Below are 18,833 nucleotides of genomic sequence, written 5' to 3'. Positions count from 1 at the left end.
TATATACAGTCTAGGCTAACCAGGTCCTTGGACCTAGTGTGTTCCCTACCTGTGTCCTAGCCCAAATTTTGCTTCTTGTTTTCTTTGCTTTGCAGAGGAAAAAGCTGTGAGGAATGCTACGATCTGCCAGTTTGGATATCAAGGCACTGAGATTGGGAAGGTGGGGGGAGTGGGGAATGAGGATRGTGATGAGCACAGAGTCCATCTCCCAAGAAGTTTAGAAATGGTCAAAAATTACATGACTGTCAACCGCAGACAATACTGTAACAGCAAAAGGGGTTTTTGTAAGACTGGTGGGATCTGTACTTCTGACAGTCACATGCAAGAAGGAATCTCAGAATCTCCCAGWCTGGCTTCTTCACTGTCTGGCTGAGAGTTTGAAGAGATGCCAGTTAAGAAAGCAATTTTTCACAGTAAACCAAGGCTATTTTTGTGGAATCAGTATGGTTGGAACTTGATGGTCTTTAAAGATCCTTCCAACCCATACCATTTTATGATTCTGTGTTCCAAAAATACAGGCTTCTCTGATGTAGTTGTATTTTTTTTTTAATTTTAATTTTTGATGGCTGTACTCATAGTTATATTCTGGACAACTTGCAACTCACCTAAGACAAGTTATTATCTATTTGTCAGCCACTACAAAACAGCTCCCCAGAGTATGCTGTTAGTACTGAGTATGGTATGGAGAATTTCTCTTTGAAGTACTGGCRTACTTGAAACAACAGGTCATGAACTAAATGGCCTCTCGGGATCTTTTCCAGCCTCATTYACTCTGGTTCTGTGCATTCACATCAGATTCACTTGTCAGAATGTTTAAGGTTTTGAATGTTTGTCCTGCTGAACTGAGAGTTTGGGGCTGGCCTTTACACACTCTAAACCTTCTTAGGAAAGATAAGTATTGGGATAGAGCACAACAGTATCTGATTATTCCCCCTTGACAGCTTTTCTGCAACCTGCTCTTCAATCAGGGGAATCATCCTCAATGCCTTCTGTGTCTGTGGGGGAGAGAAGGACAGCATCAGCAGCTGACCTAATGACAAGGTATTGAATCTTAAAATTCCCCTCCATCATTAATTATTCCACTGTCTGCAACAAAAGAATCAGGTCACTCATTAGCTAATGAAACTTTCAATAGTTTTGAATATCTTGTCCATGCAGACACAAGCTTATCTTATGCATAAGACTATGTACCATTTACAAAGACCCTGCTGTTACAATGGATACTGGGGTTTTTTTTTTAATATATAGAAGTACTTAGAAGAATTAGCAAAATGTTCCTATTCAGAGCTTGGCAYTGCACTATATCAGACTTTGTTGCTGATAAATATTGAGAACTTTTTCATAGGGAGTAATTATTTTGCAATAGTTGAAGGGCTACCAAATATAGGGAAACCCATAGCAATTAACCTTTCASAAGATGTTGAATCCAATTGGGTACYMAGTGMGCTGTGTACTATAATGTTCTGCAAGTAGCAGCTAGTGGCTAGTGATTTCTAAAAAAATTTTCAAAACTATGGGTTATCTCAGTGAATCATCATTCTTTCACTGGGGACCCCTCAGCCATGTGAAGAGAAATGCTTAGRTCTGCATTCACAATTCTCTGTGGCTAGTCCATTGCTGTGACAGGAACAGTCGCATTAAAACATAGTTTTATGTACAGTTTTATGCACGTACAATGATACCTGAAAAATCTACAAAGTCACTGCCCTCAGTCAATTTATTTTCTTGTCCTCTTTAATCAAGCAAGATTTGTACTGAATTCATAGAGAAATGCTWCCTGAATAGATCAGGACTCTGTTGTGGAATAATGAACCAGCTTCTTTGAAAGAAARCACTTTATTTAGGAATGTTTTTAAAATGAAGTGTGTTTGTGTATATATATGGAAGGGACTATTAGAGCCTTGAATCTATTTTTTTCCAATTCTAGTATTAAAGATTTATATTTTTAAAAAAATGGCYGCCTACAAATTAACTGGATTTTCTCAGACTTCCAAACTCCATTAAATACCAGCTTCTTTCTATTTATATATCTGCTTTTGAAAGATTTATTTACTTTTCCAGATCTACTTATCTGGAGCCACARTAATTGACTTTCAGAACACTACATGATGGGAAAAAACAGACAAATTAGAGAAATAAAGAGTTGCTAAGGAAAACATACCTGGTTAGGCAGATAATTATKTCATGGCTGTCACACCCTCCAGKGATGCTGCTTCCACAGTTGTTCCACTGAACGAGCAGATTTCAGATAGCACCAGTCCTCTCTGAACACGGCTAATATAGGAAGCCAATCCTCATTATGAGAGGTCAGACTAGTTCTGCTCTCTGAATACCAGCTCTGAAATGAACTTTCCAAATAAACAAACACAAGACCGAGTTCTTCTCCTGCCAYTGACTAGAAATCTCTCAGAGAAGACAGAGCCTGGTGAAAGTGTTTTAATGTATTTTGTACTTCTGCTTTTTATGAGTGAAGATATAATCCCATGCAATATTAGTCTTATGAGTGATTTAATAGGGAATTAAAAACATACTGGAAACACTGTCTATTGTGCAGTAAGGAACCAATGGGCCTCTTAAATGACKGTACTAAGACAGTGTTTAATTTAGATGCACTGCAGTGATAGATGCAGTGATACACTGACCAGCAAAGTACTTCCTGGGCAGACGTAGGCACGTTGCTGGCAGCAGCACAATTTTGCTTGTTTAACAACATTTAATGCTTAATCTCTATATTGTTTAATGTTCAAAGAGCTAATTTTTTTTTTTATTCTTTCTCCATGCAAAATATATACTCAAATGCATTTATACATATGAATAATACATTTGCAATATGCATATGTAAAGGAGATGAAACTAGCTGTCAGGAAAACACAGAAGCCAAATCTAGTGTGATATCCACATGGAAATGRTATTCAAGGTTTACAGTGCTGAAATGCAGAATGTTCTGTTTTATTCTGTCCTGGCAATGCAGTTTGAGGTAACAAAAAATAGAGGTGCCAGAAAGACAAAGTTGCTTGAATTACTCTAGACCTGAAAATTCAAAATTTTTAAGAAATTCCTGGTTATCTGCAATRTTACTATCACATACATACACCAGAAATATACAATATTATTGTAAGTACAAATATGAMTTTAAATGTTGATATTTTTATTTAAATCTGTCACTGTTTTAGTGTGTTCAGATTAGATAGCAAAGAAAATTGCAGAGCTGGAGTGCATTGGTCTTAATGTGTTTAACACTTGTCTAAGAAACAAGCAGGCAGGGTAAATGTTTATGCATTTCAGAAATGCCTTCTGAATCACATACTATCCACTCAGACTGTGAATGTACATAGCAACAAAGCTGATTAAAAACAACCCATTTAATTGCTGTGATATATGGAAGCAYACACTCTAAATGCAGTTTGTTGGTGTATTTTACATGTAAATGATCTGGGCAGAATCATGGTCAGAACAGTTAGAATAAAGAGGTAACGATAGGAACAAAATCCTGCTGCCTTTGGAGTCAATTAATTGTTTACTCTCGCCAGCTTAAAGTCTATTTTAAAAAAGAAATTAAGTGAAGCTGGTCAGCTGAGAGGAAGRGGAGATACTTCCCCCAGCAGCATCTAGGTCTGTAAGATTCTTGAAGACCTGAGAGATCTCTTGCTTTCAAAGTCTCCCCTCATGTAAATCCCCTTGTAGCTCTACACCAAATTATTTAAAMGTTTAAAAATAATTGTTCTGAGTGATTTAAATTTTATGTAGGATAATGCATATTTTCTTCCAGCCTAATTTTGTGCATTAATTGATTTTAACTATTAACATAAAATCTTGCTTATCCTATGATGGAGAATCATTMGTATATTGTAAAAAAAATACATTTGCAGTGTGCAAGTGATAAAAATATCTCATTTGCATTAATTAACTTCCTGTGGAAGTATATTTCATTGTAATCCCTGATGTCCATTCTTCTGAAATTATTGTTCACACCACATTTATAGTTGTGCTCTTGATGTGGTCATTCAGTGAATTAAAATTTTTAAAATGTATTATTTCTTAGAAATATTGTTTTTTCCATATCAGATATGGATAGGAAGAAATTCAATTCCCCGTGCCAAAATGATGCTGAAAGAGAAAATCCAACCCAACAGCTGGGCAGGGGTGTTTGGTAGGTCAAGAGTWTTATCAGTGGAGGAGATGTAGCTTTTGAAAAGTGCATTCTATCAATACCAGACAGCTGAAACTGTGCCGTGTCCCAAAGAGGAGCTGACTCATTTCCAAAGTGTCTGGAAATGTCAGCGCATGTCTTCTGGTTATCACTTTCTTTTCAGCGTTTCTCATGTATATGACAGGCCTATTGCAGAAACAAAGCTCAGGAGACRCAAGTCCTCCTGCCGACAGGTCCTTGATCTCCCAGTCCCGCGGGAAAGTGCCCAGGAGCGGTCCTCTGATAAAGTATTAATCTCCGTTATCAGTCACTTCCACCCCGGCTGGAACCCCGCGGTGACTGTGCCAGTCACGTCGTGCTCGGAGCCTGATGGGACCCAGTGCGGCCCCGGAATCTCCCGGCCGCTCCGAGCGAGAGTCCCAAGCTCTGGTCTGAGGCATGGCCCCATCTGTCCCTCTTCCCGCCCTTCCCGGCCCTGTTTTGCGCCTGGTCCCCACGGCGGTGGTCTCGGGGATCCAGCGGCAGCCTGGGCAGGGGACACACGGACTGTCGCTCTGCCGGCCGCCGCTCCTGCCCGCCGCCGCCACCGGGGGGCGCTCCGGCACTGCGGATGGCCCCAGAGCGCTCGGGCTGCGGGCGAGCGGGGCCTGCCGGGGACACCCCCGCAGCTTTTCCTCCTCCCGTTTACCCCCGCTCCTCGCCCATCTCTGTTCCGCGTCCCGAGTTTGCGGACCCGCTCCGAGGGGACGATGACATCCCGTGTTTCAGCTCGAAGGGGTTSCGGAGGAGTCTCGTCGGAGAGCGCTCCCAGGGCAGCCGTTCCCCGTGTGTGTGGGAGCAGAGCCATTGCTGGCGCGGGGTCCCTGGGATTCTCTGWCTGGGCTCCACTTTACGACCTGCACCCTTGGGAAAGGGCCCGGGTGTGTCGCCGTTTGCACAGCGCTCTGCTGACGCCGGGACACGCTGGGTGACCCGAGCAGGCTCCCGAGAGCGAGAGACGGGAGACCCTCGAGGAGCCTGTCGCCCAACGGACTGTCGGATTTTGGAAGGTGTTCCTGTGGAAAGCACAGAATTTCAGACAGGGGCTACGGGCGCGGGTTTTCCCGCAGGGTCCGAGGGAAGGTCAGCGAGGCCGTGCGCCCCGTCCCTCGGCCCGGGGAGCCGTACCCGCCCCGTCGCCGGCTGCTCCGGCACCCGCGGGGCTTTGTGCTCGAAGTAAAACACCCATGTGGCGGAGGGCTGTCGGGGGGAGTACGAGTTTAATGTATGTTTAATGTATGTATGGCTGCACAGCGTCGAGGCCAGACACATCTGAACTCTGCCACAATGATTAAATCCCCTTGGCCCTCAAGGTGCCTGGCCGCACCACCGGGAGTGCCCGCGCCTCTCTGCAGGGCTGTGCCGGGGATCAGCCCAGCTTCCGCGGGGGCCACGGGGGCTGCGTGCACCCCCCGTCCGGGGAACCCTCCGCGCCGCCGTCCCTCGAAGCCTGCCCGGAGACTCAATTTTTCCACTGCCCTCCCGTGTCCTCCTCGTTTGGGAAGCCTAGGGGAGGGAGGGAGGGGGCGGCGGGCCGGGCCCCTGCCTCCGGGCGCGCTGCCGCCGCGGCTCCCGTCTCATGCCGCAGGAATGCGCGGAGGTATGCGCCAGTTTCCAGAAGTGGATCCCCTTCCTTGCTGGAGCACAGCAGCGCATATATCACCCGGTGGCAGCAGTCCACCTTCCCTGCAGTTTCGTAACCGCTTACGAGGGTAAATTGAGAGTTGGGAACAGCCCTCTATTAAGTAGCAGATTGAGAAGAGGCTCTTCCCACTTGGAGAAGGCAAGTCTTCCCAGACAGACCCCTCGCATCGGGAGCTACARTAATCGAGACGCCTCCTCTGCGCTCTACAGTTGCCGCTGCTGCTGCTCCTCTTTCGCCGCTGCTGCTACTTGCTGCTCCCTCCACAAGGTGCCCCCGGAGCTTCATCCTTTATCCTCCTCCCTCTATCCAGGTCCGACGGCTGCGGCTCCTGCCGCTGCGGGCACTGCCGGAACCATCGCCGGAGGATCTGTCCCGTCACCGACCCCGGCACGGTGCGGCCGCCCCGGAAGGTCTGTGTGTGTCCCGCAGGAGCGGGGGTCCCCTGCCCGCCGCGCCGCCCCCCGTGCCCCGCTGTGTCCGCACGCAGCCCCTTCCGATGCACTTCAGGCTGGGCTAGCAGCGCCGGGCTGGAAGCTGACACGGGATTAGGAAGGAGCGTGTGTGCGCGCGTTGGGCATGTCAGAGCGGGCTGCAGGCGTGCGGCCGGGCGGGCGGAGGAGAGGTGCAGGGCAGAGCGCCCCGGGGTGCTGGCTGTCAGCCCGGGAAAGGCACGGGGGAGCCCGGCGGGATGCCGGCCCCGAGCGCTGCYGGCGGACGGGTGCCTGGGCAGAAATGCGGCCAGGGGCGGTGGTGTCCGGGAGACGGAGGCTCCCGGCGGCCAGAGGCTCCCGGTGGAGCCCGCTGTCAGCGCCCAGCGCGCCTGCAGGCACGCTACCGCTGCGGCTTTGGCAGGAGCTCTCGCTTCCCTCTCTTGCGTGTTGCTGCCGGTGATGCTTTCTCCTGCTTCCAGTTTTTTACGTCTTTGATAGGTAGTGGGCTTTTCCTGCGGTTTGTTTTARTTTCTGGTTTTGGTTTGTTTTTTTTCCTCCCCGTTTACATTAGTTTTTTCCTTCTTGAAATTGGTAAATGCCATGTACTGTGCGGTTTAGAAATGCTTTGAGTAAACTTTTATATGTTGAATTAGTGTGAGATAGGACTGTCACTGTAAAAGCGTGGGTTTCATTCTTTCTATGTGGTCTCGAAATATCAATGAAAAAACCTTTAGTCCTGACACAAAGTCTGTTGTGTTTCTTCTGAGCCAGTGAGGGGAACTTTGCCACCTCTGGGCTTTCTTTCACGCACCTAAGTTCGTGAGAGGGAAAACAGTGTTTCTAGGTTGGCAAATGAATGCTTTGGCTAAGATTTCATGAAACAAAAATGTGTATCAGGAATAGTAGACCTGCASCAGTGGCAAACTCCTAGATGCCTATGTGAGATGGTTAGTTTCTATTGCTCTTCAAAAGGATCAAAAGATGGCAGTCAAAGCCTGCATGAAATATGCAGCACAAAATGTCCTTTTGCGTTGAATTTAGGCAATCCTTAAACTCRCTGCAGGATGCTGTAGATCTGCCCAGGGACAGCTGTTTCCCACACAGAGCAATGATATGATTTTGGATCTTTCAGAGCAATTTAATACTAACTTTGGCCTTTCTTGTGTTAGTATCAGGGAGTCACTGACAATAGGAGGGGACTATAGTCACTGACAATAGGAGGGAGGTCAATACCACTCTTCTGTTTAGCTGCTGGAACTGCCATTAGACTGAAACCTTTGCTTGGATTTTCTTTGAGCTCTTGGTATTTTCATGTGCAGTAAAGGCTTTTGGGTAAGGCAGGTATACAATGCTGCTCAAATGAAGCCTGTTAAGCTCAGTATCGGTAACTTGGAAATTCCTGAACCTCCATAGCATCTTCCCAMTGAATGTGCCTTGCTGGGTACTTCTTTAGGTGGTAGAAGAATATTATTTCCCCTTTCAGTTGTTTCTGCAGACTAATGATTTATGTRTTTTTCTTTTGTTTTGCTCATGACACTTTTCTGATAAAATCTGTTGCCTAATTGCTTTTGGAATTCTCTTTCCCCCAGCCTAATTATGATATATGATGCATTTATGATTTTATTCATACAAATTGCCACTCCCCTACTTCCTGAGAGAGAAAGTCCCAAACTTTAGAAATACCTACATGCATATGTAGGTTCATATTAGCCTTTACTTAGACAAGGAAATAATTTAGAAGTTTTGCTGAAGTAATTGATAGTAATTTTACATGACTAAGAGCGTATAGTTATGAAGGTATGGCTGCTTGCAATTAAGGACCACTAACTTGGCCTAATCCCACCTATTTTGCTAGACAGCCTGCAGTGATTGTGAGACTCGTGTGTCTGCTTTACACACTATATTTTAAATCTATTTTCTCTCAGGACATGTAAATGAATTATCAGATGTTGAAACATCATGGCTAGACAGACGTGTCAAATTTCGATTGTGTGTTACACACACTTCTGTATAACCTATTTCAGACTTTCAAGAAATGAAGAATAGCACATTTGTAGGCAGAACTCTTCAGAAAAAATTTTATTACAGTTTCCAAACTATCTTGAGACCAGTAAAACAAAGCTAACTAAGTGGTTCAACAGTTATGAAAAAGGAGCCGATTAAAATCCCCAGCTGAAAGAGACATTTAGTTGATCCAAGGCAGGAATGACCTCTGAATTAGCTATCATCACATTCAGCGATGAAGTCATGGAGCTCCCTTCTGGCTCTTGCCTGTGCAAAGACACAGATCTTCACTGCACTTCCCTGATCAAATTAACCCTAACTAGGTCAAAGCTTCATGTGCTTACTGTGATTGGAAAGGGTTCAGCAACAAAAGGCACATTATTGCGAGACGAGACTCTCCAGTTAGTCATACGGATCTTTCGTCGTCTTGGACAGCTTTCAAGTCTAGAGGTTTCAACCTGGTCCCGCGGGTGGGGGCAGGGGATAAGGGAACAAAGTGAAATCCACGGTTTGTCTTTTTTATGTTTTATGAATACACCCACGCAAGCCTTTAATCCACACATATCATTTCCTTCTCCTTTTTCCCTCTTCCCCCCTTCCCCATCATTGCAGATTCATTCATGTTGTTGTGATCTGAAAGGGCAGAAATGAAGACAGCGCTGTGCTCGGCAGTCGCTGCTCTGTGTGCAGCCGCCCTCCTCTCCTCCATCGAGGCTGAAGGTAACCTTCCCCTCCCTGCCCCCTTGCCCCGGCTGGGGGCAAACCTCCCAATCAACCCTGAGCTACCAGCCCTCTCCCTCTGTTTTTAAATGTGAATACTTCACCTTCTCTCCTTCTCTCCTTCAGAGAAACGCCTCTCCTTCCTTGCCCAGCTCCTTCTGTGCTTTGTTTCTCCCGGCTAGTGAGCCGGACCGTAGCTCCCTTTCTCTGTCTCTCTGGTGTGCTGTCCACACCACCCTCAGACAGGACATGGGCCAGCTGGTGTGGCCACCCGGGCGCGGTGCCCGAGGAGCCCATTGCCCCTGGCGGCCAGCCCGGTGTGACCGGGGCCGTGGCACTGCCCCCAGGACGGACCAAGAAGGGCTGTTCTCTGGCCTCGTTTAGTCATGTTGAKAGAGGAAATGGAAAACCTGCCACCCAACCACCCACAGCTTTGAAATAAAATGCTCCAACAGAGTCTGGCTCTCTGCGCCTGTGTGTTTTGTCCAGCCAGACCCCTCGCCTCTGCCCCACGGGCCTGCAGGCCCATCGGCCTCCCCTGCTCGGCGGGGCGACCCCCGGCTGAGCCTTGGGGTGGCCGGACCCTCCGTCCGGGACACCTCAGCGTCTGTGGCGGGTCTGACCTGGGGAGCACGCCTGGGGAGACGTGCCAGTGCCATGACACAGGTCCTGGGTGCTGCTGAAGGGAAGGCTGGGCCAGGCCTTGCTGTGGCAGCCGGGGCTCTGAGGCTGTGGCATGCATGTGGTACTGTCACCTCCAAAATGGCTTTTCTTCTCCTCCTTGGCCCTCAGCCCAGTCTCTCTGGAGGATGAGGCTCCTGGCAGCATCCTGCCTCCAGCTGAAGATGTGGGGACACCCATCTTCCTAYCACAGTTGCCCAGCGTGGCTCAAAATGACCTGGCCCTGTGGATTAACAGCAGCTGTGTCCTGTGCCCTCAGTGTGAGCTGCTCGGCTTTTTGGTTGTGGTCACAGCATTTCTGCCAGGGGAAACAGAAATGCCGAACGTCCTGCACTGAAATGACTTGATCTGACCTCTGGGACCTGACTCCATCATAAGTGTGAACTCACCTGGATTTACTGGAAAAAAAAAACAGAAGCCAGCATCTGATAAATAATTTTTTTCCACTTTCCTTCTCTTTCTGTTTGGAACTGGAATAAATTTTCTGATCATGGCCTGCCTCAAACTCCCTTGTCTGGATGTGGTCACCTTGGCTGGTGGCTACTAAAAACATGGGGTGTCAGAGAAGCCTCTGCAGTATTTTCTCCCCAAGAAGTAGTGCTTGCTTGGGKCATGCAGATGTAAAGTACACTGGCTTTCTGGAAAAAGATGGCATTTTTGCCAGTAGTGCAACATCTGGTCACCCTAGAAGAAAATCAGTCCACTGCCTTTCTCTTGTGCTGCATTGTTGTTGGCAAAGGAACCCAAAAAGGTCATTTGAAGTCATTTCAGAGTTGCATTTGAAATGCAGGACTGCCATGCCAGAGAAAGCAGAGAAATTGTACAGTTTTGATGGAGGCAGGGAGTGGATGTGTTTGTGCTTTCTTCCCCATGTGAGGAGGAGCTCACTTGGARCTGGAGCAATGTTGCTGTTGTCCTGCACTACTGATTACATGTATGGTGTTTGTTATTTTGGAATGCAAATGAAGGTGTTTTATTTAGCTATAGTGTAAACTAAACCAGKCATAGCTTCAATACTGTTAAGGCAAGCTACAAAAGTGTATTTGGAGCAGYACACAGTTATAACAGCAAAACTCGACACGTTGCCAGACAATCTGGCCAACYTTGATTAGATGTCATGTTGGAGGAGGCACTATTGCTAAGGAAAAGAGTGGGCAAAGCCTAATCTTGAGAGTTGTAGAGGGCTCCTAGACAGGACTTACATTTAAAAATGTTTGATAAATACAATATCTAATYTACARTGATCATGTTTCTRKGAGAAAATTCTCCCAGCTCCAGAGYTGTGAAGTGAGAGCAGGGAAGTGTGTGGTGAAAAATTGTGGTGCTGAAAATGGAGTGAGAAATGGTGGTGCTGAAAATGAAAGTTCAAAAGCTAGGACTTGCTGTGCTGGGAACTGCTTTTGTAGAGCTTTTTRCAATGTGATTTTTGTTTGCAAAAAKATCATTCTTCTGYACTCTTTTAATGTTTTGTTTCAAGTTTACATAACTTTGTAAATTGCATCTTATATACTTTAGTAAATTACTTATTTATTTACTTTGGTTCTCCTGTCATTGCAACTTAAATCCTGTCTGCTGAACTGACTTTCACCTGTGAAGGTTTGTCCATKAGTCTTATTTTTCCAAGTTTCAGATCACTTTGGGGTGGCAAAGCTATCCTCCCCCACCAGTCAGTCAGTCCCGTGTCTCTCTTGTTTTTTTTGGCTCTCCCTGTGCCATTCACAAGATGCGTATTCTGAATTTTCTTTCCCAGAGGTGTGGGTAGAGACTTGGTGGGAGGAAAAAGTGAGAGGAGAATGAGGGAAAGGGCCATTTGAGGTGATGAATATTCTTGATATGAGGTGGGAAGATGTGGTRAGAGCAGAGGAAAGGAAAAGCTTCRTTTTATTTTCTGCCCTCTTTCAGCTTTCATTTTTCAGTCTCCCCTGGGAGTAGATATGCAGTTTATCCATTGTTGCTGTCCATAGAATCTTCCAGTATGAAACTGATTCTTCATCAGCATCACAGCTGCTTTGAAGTCCTCTGTGAGAGATGTGCTCTGCTGCTCTTGTCAAGGCAGTGAGCTGCTGTAATGACGTTAGAGCTTTTCTGTAGAGGTACAGGAGAACAGGGCAGTCACTGTAGGAGTGGAGAGGGTAAAACCCACATCTAGTCTAAATGCATTCATGYCATTTCACTGGGGAAGTTGTTTGTTTACTGTGGTCAAGGAAACAAATCTGTGTTCATGTTCAGCATTTTTGCTCTTTTTTTTTACAGTGAAATCCTTCTTGTTTTGCAATCCTTGTGATATCTCTCTCCCAGCTTAAACTGCTTATGTGTGATTCTATATTTTATGCTTTAAGCTGTTTTGTGCCTTTTTAGTCCAGTGTAGTGCATTCCATGTCTGTCCTCCTGTAAGAATTTCTTTCTGTTGCAGTATTTTTTTCATCTGTGGTCACAAAGAGCCAAGGGCTCTTATTTTAGTCATAGTTAAGCCAAGTATATTGGCATGTGAAGAATCTGTYAATTATAACCTCAAGTTACTGCTGTGATGTTGTCATGGCTTCTGTAGTATGCCATGTTTCTTAATACAGAGGGATTTTCAAAGACACAGGAAAGAAATGAGWAAAATCATTGGTTTTGGGTGACCTCACTGAGCTTCCAAAGGTTCTGACTTTTCAGTTTTTCAGGAACTCATTCAGACCTACAAAAGTCTGCTTTCTAGGCTGGAGGTAGGGAATGAGGGCATCACTGACCCAAATATGGGACCTTTCTGTTGTGCATAAAAAGGTTTGTCTGGTGAAAAATCTATTACCAGGACATGCAGTATAGTAAGTGACAAATAATTGCAACACAGCTGTTGCAGAGGGTTAGAGTTTTTGTCTTGTAATAAARCTTATGTTAAGTACATGAATTTTCATTTGAATGAATTATTTTGAGGTGATCTGTGATAGCTGAAATTTTTGAAGTTAAACACCTATTCGGCTTTGGAACTGATTGGTAGGATCATAATTTTATTATCTTTTGAGAAAGAAGCTGTTGATTTCTGAGTTCCTAAATAGCAAGCCATATAGACTGATACGTGAAACTGAATTTTTTATATTCATGAGGGTGACTATACATCCTTGTTTCTCCTGCTGCTAGGTAGAAGAAAAATACACACACAAGTGTAAGTGTATATATTAATTCACATACATATATATGCACAAAYACATGTAAAATTTGGTAAATATTCATGCATACAGTGTGTGTACATATATGTAGGTATGTATGTCTTTACTTAGGTATATAGATTTAAATGATYTTTTTAAAGTACATTTATGAGCTATGCATCTTCTATTTTGAAGAAATTTAATATACGTGTATACAATTTGAAAAAAACAAAGATACAGATGGCAGTGTTTCTGTGTTGTGATTGGCAATGAATATCTAACAAGTCTGAGAAGCTGCTCTTTGAGAAGTTGCTCTTTACTGCATTTCTAGGCTGTAGATCATTCTTTCTTCCAGTCACATTGACAATGCAGACTTCAGAGGAACCTTGACTGGGGTAATGATCTGATTAGTTTTGCCAAATTAATGCWATTTCTGAAAAAATAATAAATGAGGAGTTTTCACACCTTCCAGCCTCAGCAGGGCTTATCGCTGGGCCTGAAGGCTGAGCTTACTCTTCAGCTTCTCTAGACTGTACGTTAATTTGGACTAACATGTTATTTTACATGCTAATTATAATAATTATGCAATTTCAACTCACTTTTAATTTTTTTGTAGTTGGACAATGTCTTTTCATACTTAAAGATTCTATAATTTACTTCTTTATCTGCTTTKAAAATTATATTCAAATCTGACATGAAATTTGACATATGATGGAGATCTTCCATGAAACAGAGAAGATCTGTCTTTTAAAAATGCCTGCAAAACTGTCTCACTAGTAGTTAAGGAAAGTGTGGCTGGAACTAATTTTACTTTGTAGGTTTTGTTATTTTACATTGCTAGTTATAGTATTTCCAGTGATGGAATCACGAAATATGTTTYACATAGGGATTGTGGATGGCAGCTACTTTCAAATTATATCACTTTTAAATCTGGTTCTTATATAAATGACTTAATCTTTTGGTTATACTTTATTTCTGTCTTGTTAAGATATTCATTGGGATCCTCTAGCAGTCACATTGTGCTATCTGCAAAAAGCTGTAGACTTTTGTATATTAGGATTGTATTACCTCTGAAGTAATACAAGCTAATGTCTTGCATAGCATGAGCGAGAGGCTTTGCTCTCTATTTTTTTAATTTCAGAAAACATACCCATATTACATGTGCATATAACACAAGAAGTGGCAATGATTTAAGTATATTATGTCTGGGGTATTTTTGTTTTATTTTGTGGGGGTTTTTTTGTTTGTTTGTTTCTTTGGTTTTTTTTTCCCTTTTTTTTGTTTTTTTTGTTTTTTTGTTTTTCTTTTGTTGTGCATAGTATGGAAGATCTAGTTAAGGAAATTATAATAACATAATTCTAAGAGTGCTCAAAATTAATGCTGTGGAAACATGATGGTTGATGAGCAGGATATTTTTCTACTGCTCTGGGAAACCTGTAAGGGACCCATGCATTTCTGTGCATCAACAGCGGGATCACTGTATGAAGGCAATACTATAATACCATGACATGTTATGATCATGATCCTGTGCCTTGATAAGTCAGTGAGAGGTTTGGCATGAATTTTGATGGGCACAGGGTCAGCAGTGTCACTGCACTGTAAGAATGGGTGCGACTTCATTGCTGCAAATGGCTGATATCAAGATGCTTCTGGAGTCAAGCTTCACTCACACATATATTTTGTTGAGTGAAGTTTTAAGGTTTGTCCCTGTAAAGGGGCAAACTCCTACTACAACAAGGGGCATTTTTTCCCCTAGAGCTCTGGTTTGATTCAGTATTGCAGATGTATCATTTTTCCACTGGTGAATTCCTTTCTGGAAGAAGAATTTTAATGAGGTGGAGTAACAGTTGCCCTATTTTACTATCACAATAAGGTTTTTATCATCTAAACATTTTGCTGTACTTCAGATCAGCTTACTGCTCTCAGTCATATGACCATGGTTTGGTCTTCACCCCACAGCTGGTTTCACTTGGGTGAAATCTGACCCCTGTGAAGGTCCATGGATGTTTTGGAGATTCTGTTTGAGTATCAAAAGCTCACAGACCATCTGGAAGACATTTTAATGACATTGGATCCAAACTGCTTTTTTTTTCACTCAAGCAAGATTCCTTTTTGGATTTCAATGGGAGAAATATTCAGTGCTTGAGTTTGATAAGCCAGCCATAGGCTGAGAATGAATGGATTTMAAGTGCAGCAATGAAGATGGGGGTTAGGTCTCAAAATAATTATGATAATAAAGGCAGTGAAGCTTTGGAGTAATTTCTGTGAGAAGCTGGCRGTCTTGCCAGTAGTGAAGGTTTTTAACAATGATCTGAGAAAACATGTCAGGAATGACACAAGGTAACCAATCATGTCTTGACTATGGGATAGAAGAGGGGACTTTTGAGTTCCCTTGTAATGCCATTGTTCTAAAAGGCTGTGATCATCTGGATAAATGGATACATCTCTGATGTGTCAATGTACTGTTGTTGTTACCTGCCAAGATCCACATCTGAATTTTAATGAAACGGAATGAAATCCTTTAAAATGCTAAAGACTTTTCCTCACAGTCAGCTTTTTCAGTTTATCTGGARCCCGGTCACTTGGATATCAACAAGWTGGGCTGCTGCTGTCCTTCAGCAGTTAAAGCCTAAAGTCTCTGCTGCAACATGCCAATTTACTTGCAAGGTTGGTGGTGCTATTTTTTCCATGTACTGATTTTTTTTAAAAAGCATGCTCAGGTCAGTTGTCTCTGCCTTTGCATTAAATTTGTCCTGAGCCATTGCTACTGAAGGAATATTTTATAATGATATTCTTGTCATCTAAATGTATTTTACTATTAACACGTGTTGCATGATTTTGATACTAAGTAACTTCCCTGCCATCTGTAGCATTGTGATACTTCTAAACTGAATGATGAATAAACTGTGCATGCAGGTTAATGGTCTAATCTCACTGCCTGTGTATGGAYAACAGGAAAAATAACATTTACTTCAGTACTAGTGTTATCTATTGTATCAGTATTATAAGGCCATATTATCCTATGGTTTGAAATTACCAAAAATTAAAAGGAAAAATATGCCATATTTTTTTAGTTTTTCAGTTTTACTATTTGTAATTGGACAATGTCTTTTCATAATTAAAAATTCTAKCAACTACTTCTTTATCTGCTTTTAAAATGATATTCAAATCTGACATGAAATCTGACATATGATGGAGATCTTCCATGAAACAGAAGATCTATCTTYTAAAAATGCCTGCAAAACTCACTCTCTCAGTAGTTAAGGAAAGTATGGCTGRATCTAATCTTACTTTATAGACCTATTTAAAGAATAATATATAATACATCTACCATGCACTGACAGTGAGTCAGTAAAATACTGCATGAATGAGCATGACAATTTTACAAAGAGAATATCATTATAAAATATTTATGAAACATCTTTGTGTAATAAACCTTGTACATGGAGGCTTTGTCCATCGTGGGAAGCTAAAAAAMCAATAATCAACATTTCATTTACATATGCATGATGCTGCAAATTAGCGTATGTAAACTATTTCTTTCTGTACTGTTCAGTTACTTCTGTCATCAGCTCCTACAAGTTTTATTTGCAGTCATTTGTTCAGTTCACTGGTGCCCTCTTTGCTGTTTCTATAAATTCTGTAAAATAAATGTCCTTAAATATATTTTGATGTTGTCTTTTCATAATTAACCATTGTGTTGTTTGGAACCATACTGGCATTTTATGTTAAAATGCCACTATTAGTATGGGTACACCTGCTGCAAAGGGAACATGAAAATAATAGTTTGCAACTTTGAAACTGTGCTGGTGTAAACAGGTAGAATTTTTTTTTTGTGAACTTCACATCAGCTCAAATATTTTGGCAAATTGCAACCATTACCAATGCCATTTAGCATCCCCTTAGTTCCTGAATCCTTCACGGCTATATGCAAAGTATGTCACTTTAGTGGCTTCTAGGAACAAAGGGGTGGAGTTCTTCCTATTTTGAAATATAATGATACATCAGTGTATCATTTTTATTGATATATATTTTGCATGTATATTCATATCTAGACCCTAACAGAAATTGTTTAACTGAACATTAAATGCCCAATATTTTCCTGTATTCTTTAAATTATTACTTTTCTCTGCCAAGTTTCTAGATTCAGTGAAATTGATAAGAAATATCATATGCAGAGACTATATTAGAAGGCTGATCAATTCTTTGATGTCTAATTAAGAAGAGTACTGTGTTCTCAACATCCTAAATAATCTCATGATATTGTAAGCAGGTTGTGATTTGGCATGCTTGTACGAATTGCACCCAGCATGTTAAAAAATTTCTTTTAATTGTTATGTGAAATGTTTGCATATGTGGTGATTATCTGTGAACTCATTGTACATGTATCCAAATGTGTTTTCTATTGTGCTTGATTTTGCTGGCCATTCTTGAATGTCTTGGCAACTCAAGAAACATATGTTCTGTGCTGTCCTCTGTAATGCACATACTCTTTGATGTTTTGTCATATTTTGTCAGCTTTTATTTTACTCTTTTTCCAACAACATATCTTTATATTTGTTGGAAACAAATTTATGCAAAGACAATTTTAGTAAGCTTTGCTCAACTTTGTTTTATTTATTCATTTGCCAAAACTTGTTCAAGCTCTTAACATCTACCTGGTATAAATCTTTTGCAGTTAATCCACCATCAGACTTGAATTTTACAATAATAGATGAGCATAATGTTCAAATGTCATGGAAAAGGCCACCAGATGCAATAGTGGGTTACAGAATAACTGTGGTTCCAACAAATGGTGAGTCCTGTGAAAATTTGTTGTGTGGTTACGTGTTTTAAAATGTTTGGTTTATTTTTGCCTATATCTAACTTAGGTATGAGAGTAGCTTTTAAAATATTTTGGAAGTTTGTGATCAAGCCTGGTTAGGAGGCAAAAGGCATATAGAAAAAAGCAATGATTCTTCTGAGTTAGTGTTTTCTTGCCATAGTGTTGACCATGTTGGGACTACAAGTAGTAAATTTGGAATAACTTTGCCTTGCAAGGAGAAAAAAGAAGGTAGAATGATCACTTTGCTCCTCTTCTGTGTCCTTGAACTTCAAGAATTGTATTAGGCTGTGTAAGACAGCCGTTAATGTATTTCACTTTGAGAAATAATCACTGTGAAAGCATTGAAACAGAACAGGACATGATTCGTTAGATGATAGTACATTTTGTATGTACATTTAGAGTATCAAATTTCCTGGAATTTATTAAACACTTTAGTAATTTTATTCATTATTGAAAGCATATTAGCTTGAAGTTTCATGTTTCAACATTTATACTTCATGAAAACAGAATGGGTTTGAGATAGATTACTGTCTGCTGCATTTTTTTYATGATCAGTTTATCAATATTATTTGATTTAAAAGCTGCATTAAGTTTTTTATGTATTTATTGCAGATGGACCTACTAAAGAATTTACTCTTTCACCTAGCACTACCCAAACTGTCCTATCAGATCTTACACCTGATGTAGAGTATGTTGTATCAATAGCTTCATATGACGACAGGGAGGAGAGTCTACCTGTTTTTGGCCAGCTGACAAGTAAGTAACTGCTATACAATTAGAAAACCAATTAGGATAATGGAGTTATCACATTGTCATTGGTCATTCACAAAGCTTTGCTTTGATCCAGTTCTCCAACAAAATCGCCTCAAGCCTAAACTCAGATGGAGCTGTCTGAGCAGTCTTTTTCCATTAATCCTAGTTGAAGCAGAGAAAATTTATGAGTTCAAAGGATACTAACATGGATATAGTGTCTGCCAACCTCTATAGAATTCCCAGGAGGCCATTGGGTTTTTTGAGCTAAACCAACTTCCTATAAATTGCATCTGCTGAAGTCAAGGGGAAGACAATCATTGATCTCAGTAACAAATGAATTGGACTGGCATCCTGTGTATGTGAGAAAGTGAACTTTATTAATGAAAAATGAATAATAAATATAATAAAATATGACACCATATATCTCAATGCATACTAAAATATTGAATTTAAGCTT

The 18,833-nt window shown here is 42.0% G+C and overlaps 1 protein-coding gene across 5 annotated transcripts in view; it reads left to right on the top strand.

Moving 5' to 3' along the window:
* The first annotated feature begins 5,964 nt into the window (after positions 1–5,964).
* COL12A1 (collagen type XII alpha 1 chain) overlaps positions 5,965–18,833 on the top strand; it is a 96,782-nt gene continuing 83,913 nt past the window's right edge. For 3 of the 5 annotated variants that reach the window (XM_057369141.1, XM_057369157.1, XM_057369167.1), the window contains exons 1-4: positions 5,965–6,244; positions 8,882–8,989; positions 17,477–17,593; positions 18,236–18,379. In XM_057369141.1, coding sequence (XP_057225124.1) covers positions 8,917–8,989; positions 17,477–17,593; positions 18,236–18,379 — 334 coding nt within the window. In that variant the 5' untranslated portion in view covers positions 5,965–6,244; positions 8,882–8,916. The remainder of the gene's footprint in view (positions 6,245–8,881; positions 8,990–17,476; positions 17,594–18,235; positions 18,380–18,833) is intronic. The other 2 variants (XM_057369149.1, XM_057369175.1) reach the window with 2 other exon arrangements.

Source organism: Malurus melanocephalus, unplaced genomic scaffold, assembly GCF_030028575.1.
Source record: "Malurus melanocephalus ecotype Western Australia unplaced genomic scaffold, MMel_1.1 scaffold_4, whole genome shotgun sequence".
Classification (NCBI taxonomy): domain Eukaryota; kingdom Metazoa; phylum Chordata; class Aves; order Passeriformes; family Maluridae; genus Malurus; species Malurus melanocephalus.
The sequence above is the reverse complement of the archived record's forward strand: the minus strand, read 5'-3'. Positions and strand labels throughout refer to the sequence as shown.